Source organism: Tyto alba, unplaced genomic scaffold, assembly GCF_018691265.1.
Source record: "Tyto alba isolate M040663 unplaced genomic scaffold, T.alba_DEE_v4.0 Super-Scaffold_10, whole genome shotgun sequence".
NCBI lineage: Eukaryota > Metazoa > Chordata > Aves > Strigiformes > Tytonidae > Tyto > Tyto alba.
The window spans coordinates 17,307,719-17,320,521 of record NW_024881262.1 but is presented as its reverse complement, the minus strand read 5'-3'; the positions used below and the strand labels follow the sequence as shown (position 1 = coordinate 17,320,521).

The following is a 12,803-nucleotide window of genomic DNA, read 5'->3' as shown; positions in this document are numbered from 1 at the left end:
GTATTCACTTACCCTATGACAATGCAGGAGATGGCAGTTCCCAAAAAGGCATAGGTTAAAATTGATCCTAAGTTACGAAAAAAATGTCTCTGGGGAGGAAAGTTTGAAAAAAATTCCTTTGTAATACAGTCAACAAAAGCACATTCACACCAAGTTGAAACACTGCATCTAGAAGTGCTGTTTGTTACAACCCATATCTCAAATATAAGATGAAACAATATAGGCTACATCAATTATTTTAGAAAATACAATTTTAGATGGTTATTTTTTTGCCTGGTGGAATGCTATCAAAATTCCCTCTTTTATGTGTCCAGCCAAATGTTTCAGGATCATAATAGAAGTTCATATTGAAAGCGTCTGATGCAAACAGAATCATAACCCCATCCCTTGAACAAAGTCCTGATCATGCAGTACATAAACCACAGATAGGCTGCTGCCTACTTGCAGTGTCACCAGATTCAAGTGGTCTCTTCTGAAAACAGGAATGCCCAAGTATTATAAGTGGCACAATGAAATCTTTGCACAGATGTGGAAAGAGAGCAGAATGAGGTCCATGCACTTTTCATTTTCTTCCATTGCTGTTAAGTTCCTCCCATGCAATATAAATGTTAACTGACTCTTTTCTCTGTCACTGGCCTGTTGGATCTACAAAGTAGCAATCACATTCAGTCACTTTTGTAATACAAGAAAGAGATACATACCTTCTTTAAACTATATCCAGCATGAAATATAATGGGTGGCAACAAAATATTGAAGAAGATGGAAGGATCAAATGTCATCTGCCAGAAAGGATAAAAGAGAGGGTAAGGACAAATAAAGTGGCATTTTATTTGATAGCATAGGTTTTAATTATAACTTCCTATCTGGATTAATCTCAGGATCAGCTTCAATGTCTGCAGCCCAGAATGTTATTCAGAGTTGTTTTCTTACAAGAACTAATGTGCAGTTCCTCACTGCTTATATATGTAGAATACTACATGGAAAGTATTACTTAAAGAAGGAAATCAGTCATGCACTATTTTACAGGGAACACATACAAGCAGTGTTACTTCTGATAGTACTGCACTACCAGACATCCAATTTGGCAGTCCCATGGCTTAATTCCTGGTTCAGACATGGACTTCCTATTTAGTTGCAGGAAAGGCACATCATCATCAATGTTGTGCCTCAATTCTCCACATATAGAATGGTGATAAAAGAAAAGGCCTACACTACCAAAACCAATGTAATGTTTGCTTTGAAGCATATCAGTGTAGGCACAGACAGAGCTTGCTAATGTTGCTTAATGAACCACTGGCTGTCAGCTAATATGTGCTTCTTGAACTACTGCACATGAAAACTGTGCACACTTTTACCATCTTCATTACTTCACTTGAGTTAACCTAAAAGTGATCAAAAATATATTTGACCCCACGTTTTCAGCAGGCAAGGAACATTCCTGTAGCTCAGGAATGCAGGCAATGTAGCTCAGATGCGACATAACTCATTAAACTATAATTGTGTAATCACTTCTTCTAACCTGCCAGCATAGGTTTCTGTTGTCCTAAAGATTTTCAGTAAATGTGCTGGATGCTTCTCTGGAATCATTGTAGCACATCTCATAAAATAAAATCGGCCAAATCCAGTCAATCATTTTTGGCCTGAATGCAACAAGACAAGTTCTGCACAGTAACTTACTATTTCTACTTCCTAAAAAAATGTAAGTTTAACAAAGCACAAATTGTCCTTTTTGGTAAAAGGTCTGTCTACACAGTCATGAAATTCACAAATGGCATAGGTCTTTTCTTCCAGATTTTGATTTGAGGTTTTTGTGATGGCTTTAATTATTAGCAGCTCAACTAATTTACCAATAACATCCTAAGTTCTTTGCTATTTTTTCTATTTCTCTATGTGCTGACATTGTAAATAATAGTCACAGCAATGAAACTGTAATTTGTTTCTGGTGACAGTTATCTATCCCCGTGTTACTGAAGATGCAACATATCACTGTGTTATGAAATCTGAGAGGCACTGATGCTATTCTATTGCCTATATACCTTGTATCTGTTTTATAGGCAAACAAATTTCCTTACATCCTCAATAAGCCAATGACTAGATTCAGCCATTCTGCTAGTTAAGGTGCTACTTGCTTTCAGAACTGAAGGTGTGCTGTGGGGTTAGTCTCTTCGTGGTTCCTGTTCCGAGCCACTGGCTGGCACAGCAGTGCACACCACTTCGTTCTCTGTTACGCAGTTTGTTATGCTCAAATGCCTGTGTAATGTAAGCCGTGTTCATATGAAACATACAACTTTGTTTCTGCAACAGCCAGTAACAGTTTGTAAAATACCCATTAAAATTTTTCAAGTAATGCTGGAATGAGGATAATGTTAGGCAAGGCCAAAGGTTCTTCTTCCAGCTGTTGTCAGTACACTTCATATTTGCCTTCAACTTCAGGCACAGAGAGAGACCAAGGACACTGTTCAGTCACTGCAATTCATTACAAATAGCCTTCAATAAAACAGAATCCTGTTTCAAACCACAGCATTGCTGGAGAAAAAGGTATTTTAATAAGCATGTGTACTGTTTACTGTTCTGTCAGCGGGCTGTATTATACCAATACTTTTAAAAGAGACAGGATGTAATTAATGCAAAGGCTTACAGCTCCTTTGTTCAGATAAAGTGATATTTTAAAGTTATAATATTTTAGATTAATTATTTAGCTTCAAAAGAGTAAGACCTGCCTACAGAATTACTTCTGTCTTCTTACTGATAGCTTGATTTGACAAACAGGAAGTGAGAGCTCAGCCTTTTTTTCTATGCTGCTTCCTTTGAATTATAAAGTTTAAAAAAAACTAGCTGGCAAATAATGTGCCAGCAATGTTAGTTATGGTGGTACCTTCATTGAAAACATGATAAAAAAAGGATTTTCTTCACTTATGAACTAACAGCTAATTTTGGAATAAATCCAGCAAATATGTTAAAATACTTTTGCCATATGCATTAGAAATACTGACTCCATGTTTTGTTATTCAAAACTGTGCTCTAAAGAATACACATTTATAAGTCATGGTACAGCCTATTCTTTCTGATAAACACACTTAGTAAACTCATACTGAGGTCAAAAGGGAATTACAGTGGTACAAAAAACAGAGCATGGTGCGATCATGTTTTCTGGTTTTTATGTTAGTGCTTTTGCCAGTCAGGAAGGCTGCCTGGCATTGTTACTGTCTCCTCAATACTGTTGAATTCCTCCCTGTTTCATTTTTAATTTTCTTTCTAAGAAGGCATTTGCCAGATAATTTTAAAGGAAAAAGGAGTGAAAATCCTGGCAGGTGAGGCTTCTCTAGTAACACAGAGAAACACACAAATCACAGGTGAGACTTTTAAGAATCTTCCAGCAAAATGAGACTATGGAAAGAAGATTGGGAAATCCTGCATAAGGGCAACGAAAACTTCTGTGCGAGTTAGTGTTCCTCCTTCCTCATAACACAAGTCAGCCTCAGTAAAACAGGTTTGATGAACGTGTTCAAATGTAATGGATTAGTACATATGCCCGGGAAACTAAACACATACTTTGACTAAGACAAACCTCTTGCACCAACTAGCAGGAAAAAGGATGAAGAGTCAGCAAAATCTGACTAGTCTGCCACAGTATTTTCCTGTCTCCACCCACCACAGCTCTAATAGTCCTTGGTAGTCTAGTTCTTTTGGAGAATTGCAAGAGTTTGGCAGTAACAACAGACAGGCACACAATGGTGCTGTATCAGCAAGGAATCTGAGCAGATGGTTAAATCCTAATGCTGCTGAGTTCCCCAGTGTACATTCTAAGCATAACTTAAAAGTTTTTATAATAACCACTGTAATACCCAGGAACATGTATTACTGTGCTAGGTAATAACGCTTGGAAAAAAGCAAAATAATATATTGCGTTATTGTAAAAAAACACCTTAGAAGCTTCATGTAAATATGTGATGTCTCAGCATAAAATCCAGGTTTTAAAAAGTCTCTCTGCACTCATGAGTTGTTTAAATTGTTGACATTTTTTAAGAAAGTGAACATTAAAAGAAGTAAATATTGCAAGGGCGGGGAAAGAATATACTAACAAAAGTAAAATATTTTGTTATATACTGGAAAACAAAGACACTGTAAACTTCCTCTCACACTTCCCTTTTCGCATCCAGCCTGAATTGCCACAATGCTGTCTCCTGAAGCTTGGGGATAGCCAGTGAAATCCCTGCTGAGGACCACTGCAGTAGTGAATGAATGTATGAGAATGCTGGAATGCATTTAAGTGTTATGAAAAAACCTACTTATCTATGGAAGCTTACATATTTACAAGTTTATATTTTGTAAAATGTTTAGAGTTTGTAGTTACCTCTGTTGTATATGGGAGGTAAACCTCCCTTGAATTATGCTGCCAGAGCAAATCACTTTTAAGACAGAGGACAACTAAAGATATCAGTGGGTTTTACAAGGTTCTGGTGGCAACAAATCAAAGGTAACAGCTGTGTCTGCAAGTGAAGTCAGTGTCTGCAGGAGCTGGGACTGTCACCTAAAAGGTGCAAGCATTCTGCAAACATACAGCCAGCTGTATGCTAAATGATGGCTGCACCTTATTTCCTTTTGTGGTCTGCTTCCTCACCCTTCTCACCCTAAATACAGAATAGCCTCTCTCTCTATCTGTCACATTTTAGTTTGAAACTTGTATTCTACTCTCAAGGGTGTAAAGAAAAGAAATATCTCACATAGTTTAGAACAAAAATAAGATAGGTGTTACCTTTTGAAGCATTGCATTGCCCTGGCGATCATTGACATTGTGGTGGCTGATTTCTCTTTTGTATTGATATTCATAGACCTGGTTAGTTACATTAATAAGTAGAGTGGATGGCCCAGTTTTCAGCTTTTCACATTCATAAACAGTTCCACTTTCAACATCTGATGCTTTTGTTGCATATCGTATAATTAATCCCATTACAAGGCCTGGAGAGTGAAAAAAAAAAAAAAACCAAAACCAAACGAAAACAAAACCAGAGAGATTCAGGTACTTTTAAATCTCTGATGCTACACAGTTACTGATTTGGAGAAAAATTAACTCTATTAAAGGTAGAACACCACCTTTTCAGTGTTAGTAAACATCTAGATATAGTTATGAAAGATAAGAGAGAAATAAAATTACAGGAAATTGCTGATAAGCATCTGAAAAATATGATGTTAAGGTTTAAGTTTTAGCCAGTAATCAGATGCCATGGTGATAAAAGTGATCATAAATGGATGGAGAGATAAATATGATGGCTTTGTTATTGTCACATTTTCCTGTAACAGAGACACTCTGAACTGCAGATTTCTAGCATACATGTAAGGCAAGTTTGTAGCTTCCTGCACTGATGCTACAACAGAGTAACAGCTGTCTTGCTTGTTTAGTATGCATATGTGTTTATGCTTGTTTTGTATCTATCGTTTTGTAAGGTTGGTTTTTTTAAACGGTAGAGGATATGAATAAGCAGCAGAAAATCCCAAGGCCACTATCTTAAATTATACAGTATTTGTTCAACAAATCAGATAATCATCTAGCAGTAGTAAAAGACAGAATTCCTCGAAATTTTAGGGGAAAGCATGTATGGGAAAAGGGAAGCAAGCACTGCATTATGAAATATGACTTGTACAGTAGTCAGCCCCAGATGTCCAAAATCATGAGTCAGAACCCAGGACACCATTAATTAGTTAAAACAGTCAGTGTTTTCATCTTATTTTTATTTGATTTTCTCTAGAAGAACTACATGTTTCATTTTCAAATTCATTTTCAAATAGATTAAAAATTCAACTTCCTTTGATGGCTTAGACAAGACTTGATGTTTCCTTCTTATTCTCTGGAATATAAAACTTCTAGTTTTTCCTTCACTATTTTTGTTCCTATCATTCAATGTTTTAAACTATAGTCTCTGTTGCACTTCTGTTATTAGGTATTACATAGACTTAACCAGCTCAGGTAACAGAAATATTTTGCAGACATCCACCAATGCTTGTGCAAGGACACTGGCAGAAAAAATCTATTCAAGAACAGGAATGTTCATCATCACAGCTCGCTAGAATCAGTATCAGGTCACAAGATAGAATAGGTTTTCAATAGTCAGGAGAAAGAAGTGTTTGATTAGAGGAATGTGCCATTACAACCTGTTCACCCATCCCACCGTCTCCTCTTTAATTTCCCTTTTCTTTCCTTCTGCATTCTGTCTGCTTACCAAATTTCCCTGTATGTCCCTCATTATCATTCTCAGACATGATTCTTCTGTGCTTGCTCAACTTCTGGTCTTGCTGCATCTCGTGGTCTCTAACTTTTACCTGTTCATTTACAGCATCTTCATATTAACCTGTCTTTTCTGGATAGTTTTACCTAGACCCTCACACTGTGTCTTCCAAAATTATGTAGGACAGTAATCTTTTTTTCTACTAGCCTTGTTTCTGTCCTACTGGCAACAATGGGCAACATGCTTATTTGTACAAGTAACAGTCTTGCTGCAAACAGAAGACAAGACTTTAAGGAAATAGCACTATTTTTAACTGAGAGCATGAAAATTATTTTAAAAGTAAGAGTTTAAATCTTCCTATTCAGAGTTTTTCTTCTGATTTGTTTTTTAGCCTTTGAACTTTAACTGTTTACATGGCTAGTACATGTAATAACTTTCATAATGGCAACATGGAACTGCTCAAGGCAGATCAGTGGAGACTGGCTGACATTGCCTTTATGTGATATCTGTTGTATAGCCGGGTGGACTACTGTGTCCCACAACATTCTGAGACTCCTAGTATGTGTGTTATATTGGTTAATACAGCATACACTCTGAACCAAATTCTGTTTAATTGCTTTAAAAATGAAAACGAATGTTCTCAATTAGAGTAATGCAATTACACTGAATTGATCAAGGGCAAATTGCTTCAAACGGTAGTGTCAAGTTAGGACTAGGAGTAGAGCACTGTTCTTATTCTGTATTCTGGGAAGATATGTTATCTTCATCTGTAGTCTCAAACTGCCTTTGTAGGAATTTTCTGGAATGGAAACAAATGGAAATATTGTAGATCCTAGTCCTGCAAGACAGCTCTTGAGTATAAATAAATCCATTTGCTGAAAAAGAGTATTTTAAAAATACTATCACAGTAGCTGTGGAGAAATAAAGATCAACACTGACTGAGATTTACAACTGGAGTTGAATTTTGCCTTTTGGCTTTTCTTCTACCAGCTTTAGATCTTAGCCTCTGATGGAGTCCAGACCTTGGTAATGTACAGAGGCACACAAATAATGAAATGATAATGAAAGAAGGAAGTTGTGAAAGTATCCAACAGCATACACATATTTGAGAAATTACATTAGAGAAGATTCTAATGATCAGTATTCTTAGGGCATCAATGGGGCTTTGAGGTCCATGTAGCTCTGAAGGAAATTCTGTAATGTATTAAATTTGAACAAAATGTGGATGGGATCCATAATGATGGGTTGATTCAGAATGTTCTCAAATGCTCTGTGGAAGGTTCAAAGACAGTTGCTATCACTACAATATACTGCAAGACTAAATATAAATGATGGGATTGTATTCTTCCTTCAGTAATAATAAATGTGCCAAAGACTCTATATAAAACCCCCAGTGAATTAAAAATCTGAGCAGAGTGTATTTAATATTTTAGTAGGTGTATCATTTATGGAATGCACTTTGTGCTTTAAATCATTACATAACATTTCTTTCATAATAGAATTCAGGAGCCCAGATCATATTCTAATATAAATAATACATTTTTAAATAGGTGAATAATGTACTCTCCTTTCCACTACTCTCCCTTCCAACTAAAATTATGCTTTTGTAATGTATCTTCTAAAACGTTCTTTATAGTTCATTTAAAGAAAAAAAATAAAACAAAATAACACTTGGGAATTATCAGTTGGATGTATCTACTATGAAAAAAGACTAATAATTTCTAATTTCTTTGCAATCAGTGTTTTGTGGCAGAAAAATTAAACATGAAAATTTTCTCACAAAGTTCTAAGGACTTTGGTATGTAAAAATATACCTTCTGTACAAATAGTTCTGATTTCATAGTGGCACGCACAGAAAGCCTGACTTTGCCATGTAAGTCTAGAAATTCAGCAGTTGAAACTCCCTGAAGATTAGTCAGGAATGATGCTGCATCTGTTACCTGACATCACAAGTGGGTATTATATTAAGGTACTAGTTAGCATGAATTAAATAGTTTCAAATAGTATTACATCAGTTAAGGATGTAGGTAATTGTAAATGCAAACTCTTACGAAAGGCTAAGCTTGAGTTTACTAGCACAAAGTAGAACACCTATCTTGTATTCTTGAAGTTCAAATCAAATTACAGATGTTTTCAGTTCAACTTCCCCTTATTTAAAACATTTTCCTTCAAAACTAGTACCAAGTCTACATTTAATTAATGTTTTAAACACATTTATTTGAACGCAGGATTGAAACAGAAAAGGGTGTAACTAATGTAACTGATCTCTTTTTAAAAGTCTCAATTGCACTTTGAAGTAAGATCTTGCAGCAAAATCTCACTCTAACTAGAGCTCAGTCATGACTCAACTGAATGCAATGCAGGTTTTCCAGCTTCTTCAGTCAAAGCAGGATAAAATCCTTAATCATAGATGACAGCATTGGAAGGGATATCTCAAATCTCTCATGCCAAACTCCTGAGCTAAACAGGGCTGTGCTTTCCCCAGGATTTTACAGTCATCTGTTAAATGTCTCCCTTAATAGTGACAGTCAGGGATGCAGTTTTAGCCACTACTTGATTTTCCCAAATATTTTAGAATTTCTTCCAAATTTCTTTGTTTGCCTCAAGAATGCTATTCCTCTCTTCACCTATCCACTACAAAATGTCATTTTCTGTCTCGATCATGATTTTCCCATGCTTTCCTCTGAATCTTGACAATCTCTATTCATTATGAATGCTGTAGTCAGGAAGACAATGAAGTACTCTATTTTATTGAGGGTTAGTGATTCCTCTTTCTGGGACTTGTTACAAACATTGCTGCCTTTGAGAATAAGGGGTACTCAGAACACAAAACCAGAAAGAAACTACAGTTAATTCACACAAGAGGCACAATGGATTTAGGAGGTGTAAGAATCCTATTGCCTAATCATTAGCCACCTCCATCAAAACTGAATCAAGAGCTCTGATTGGGCCTCACTTCCAAGCATGCTAAATGCTTTGGTTTTTCTTTGTAACTCCAGAAAGGTTTTTAAATTGAATATACGTATATTTGTTATTGAACCAATACTTTGCTAAAAAAAAATAATACATCTCAGTTTTTAAAGCTTCTAAATGGACACTTTTCAAATATGACCCTTTTTTTAGCTGGAACTATTCAGCCTAAAACTGCATTCTTCTACATTTCCTACATTTTCCTTCCCCAAAACAACCCTTTTTTTTTTTTTTTTTTTTTCTGTACTTTAAATAGAACTATCAGGCTGTTCCTAGTTGTTCAATTTGTGGCTGTTCAGCACTTTGAAGTAACTGCAAAACTTCTTCCTGTTTTTGTACTTTTGTCTTTTTTTTTTTTTTTCTCCCCCCTCTGGTTTTCCTCAATTTTCCTTTCTCTATCCCTTCCACTGCCATACCCCTGATGGCACACTGTCTTGATAAAAAATACAGACCCATCTATTGTACTATGGGACACAGTCTGCAAATAAGTGGTCATATTCTTCTATCACTTGAAGCAAAATTATCAGTTTCTTATGCTACTACTCACATATTTAGCAAATAGCTCAATGGGCTGGAGTCAAGCAAACTTTAGGGCAAAGACTTTTGTTTTTTACATAACAGGTATAAACCAGAATTGTTCTGATAATGAAGGCAGAAAATAAGTGAGGGCATGACTTAGCTCACTGTCAGTGCTTGGTGTAGTGAAGACTTTCTCCTGAAGTTGCTGCCTGTTGATCTTACACCTCTAGCATGACCTCTGAAATTCCACTTTCTTTTCATTATTGTTATTCCACAATGCTACAGATACCTAAACCCATATCCAAAATTTCTAAGGATAAAAAGGTCAGCTTTTTGGATCCTACAAATAAGCTTTTTTTCCCTGTTTGAAGGTTGCCATAAATAATGGAAGACTAAATAGATAGTTTGTTTACAATCATGAGGAATGTTTCCTTTGTTCATGAATGCTTTAATAATTCAAAAGCTCTCTCCTGCTGGGGCACTAATCTCTTAACTGATCAAAAGAATATCATGAGCTGGTTATCCTCATGATGTGCAGATTATGTTCTGGGCAGGCAGCAAAACAGAACCAAAATACAGATAAAACTCTAATTAAATACTGATTTATTTTGTGTAATGTTGCATTCCTCCATATTTTGTTTCTATTTTGATAGGCTTTTGTCTAAATTTTCTAGAAATGTCGTCAGCTGCACTTGGGAAATGGCATAATAGTGTAAAGGAAGATACTACATAAGTCTCCCATGTAATTTGAAAAACGTTGTAATTTACAAGTTGATCATGATATATTGCACAGTGTTTCATGGTTTTCCTTTTGAGAGATGCTAATAGAAATGCAATAAACAAGTGTATTTTCAGAGATGCTATGTAGCTTGTAGCCCATAAAACTGTTAAACAGCAATCTAGGTAATGTCTGACAATGAAAATCATTGCATTTAACTAAGTATTGTGTGATGTGTATTTCAGTCTCAACTGATTCAGTTGAAGTGTGTTTTTTATGTGCAACAGATTTCAAGATTAGAAAAAGTGCATATTATCAAATAAATAGTTTTTCACAATGTAAAATAAATGCAAAGCAGATAAGAATTAAGACATCCCCCAGACCCAGGTGTTAGGGGCTCAGTGACTGGCTTAATACAAGAGTTTCTTGTTTACTTGCTTTCCTGCAAAGTATCAAATTGCTTGTGAAGATAGTAAGTGAGCCAAGAAAATGAAATAGCCTGTGTTCTTGAAATTTCATACAGTTAATCTAACTAATTAAATAGTTTGAAAGGGATACAAGGAAGACTGATCTTCAGCTGCAGTCCTCCTATAGAACTGAGATAATCTTAAAATGCTTGATATAGAAAGAGCAAGTGAAGCTTTCATTTCAATGTAAGGGTCAGGTGACTTTTCTGTTGCTGGCTTGCAGTTGAACCTCCATAGTTTTTTGCATGTGGTGTGCCATGATAAACGAATATTCTCCATAATGTGCTATTTTAACAAAATCAGTTTCGGGCATTAGGCCGCTAGACTATGTGATGTGCACAGAATGAGTCTGAGTAAAAACAGGCTGGAATTTAGATATGTAATGACTGAGCTGTTGATTTACATCTTGCATTTTGACAGTGTTACCCTCTTATATGTGTTTTATGGTAACACAAATGGCAGTCACACACTTCACTCGAAGTGAAAAAAGTGTAAGAGAAATCACTATATATATAAATGTATACCATTAAATTAGCGACTACTTCTTATCAGTTGACAATGCAGAATGTTCTACATGGTAGTGATATACAATATTGCAAAACTTCATAAAAGAAGATTAGCACTAGACAGGCAAACCGAAATTACAGTACAATGACAGCATTCAGAGAAGACTTGAGAGAGGCATTCTTCATAGTGTGTTTTTCAAAGGCATAGGAAAAAAAGGCAAAAGAAAAATCTTAAGATCATTTAAACTTTAACAGACATTAAACATGGCTGTATCCACAAGGCTCCTTAGTCTAACACCTCTGCATGTTATATAAAACAAGCATAGAAAATAGGCAAACCAAATAATCCCTTCCACTGAGGGCATTTCATTCTCTGAAATCAGTAAACTTCCTAACTTCCATAGTGTTACGCAGTGGCTGTCTGCCCATAGAAGAATATAACGTGCACATCGTGAGGATAACCAGCCCATGATGGTTGTTGCTCTCTTATCAAGTCAGCCTCTAGATACTTCATGAGATGCTGTTACGTTATTATTTTACTGTGCAGTTATGGAGCTGATGACATTTCATTCAGCACATTTTCTGAGCTTTTTCAGCACTTGATCTCAAGTGCCTGATCATAAATATGCAACTAGTACCATGTTAAGCTGGCACTTGAATTTATACTCACCATACAGCATAGCTCCTCCAGTTTCATGCAGAAAGCGGAATCGATGGTTTTTAAACAACCAAATTGTTAATATTGTAAGAATGAGCAGAAAGTTAAAGACTAGCAACTCCACAGCTCCCTGATGATAAAACTGATCTTCATCTTTCACTGATACGTATTGCTTCAACTTCTCCATTTCATTCTCCTTATGGAAAATATTTGCGAAATAAAAAAAAAATCACAGGAAGGAAAGTGTTACCACCTTCGGTACAAAAAATCCAGCTACTAAAGAAATTTACAGCAAGCACATCTGTTTCATTTGCAGCCTCATAGTAAAGTGCCCCAGTTCAGAATTCAGCTGGATTCTAGTTACAGCTTCCTGTTTCTCTCTTAAAGCTGCCCTGTCTCATTTTTAATGTTGCAGTTGCATCACTGGCCTGTGCCTGCTCCTGCTGCAGATGCACAGCTCACCTCCAGGACTCAGCCTCTGTCAATTTCTAAAATTCTGTTGTAAAGCTTGGCCTGTGTTCATAATGTTTCTTCCTGTAGTTTACAACATAATCAGAATCCTAAAAATAATATTTAGTCTGGATAGTTTAAGATGGAAAAAATGAAGTTAAAAGAACGGCATATTAACCTTCACTACATTTTGGAAGTTTAAATATCTGTCCTTTTGTCCACTCTTAAATGTGACTTACCATAGTAAAGTGCCACCTTTATTCTAACATAAGACAGAAGAAGAAAACAAAA

General features: G+C 35.9%; 1 protein-coding gene across 3 annotated transcripts in view; it reads right to left on the bottom strand.

Moving 5' to 3' along the window:
• SLC9A9 (solute carrier family 9 member A9) overlaps positions 1–12,408 on the bottom strand; it is a 208,675-nt gene extending 196,267 nt beyond the window's left edge. For 2 of the 3 annotated variants that reach the window (XM_033005452.2, XM_033005454.2), the window contains exons 1-4: positions 12,075–12,393; positions 4,757–4,959; positions 702–779; positions 13–89 (exon numbers count right to left, since the gene is read on the bottom strand). In XM_033005452.2, coding sequence (XP_032861343.1) covers positions 13–89; positions 702–779; positions 4,757–4,959; positions 12,075–12,249 — 533 coding nt within the window. In that variant the 5' untranslated portion in view covers positions 12,250–12,393. Of the gene's footprint in view, positions 1–12; positions 90–701; positions 780–4,756; positions 4,960–12,074 lie in introns of all 3 variants that reach the window. The other variant, XM_033005451.2, reaches the window with a different exon arrangement.
• Positions 12,409–12,803: the final 395 nt, after the last annotated feature.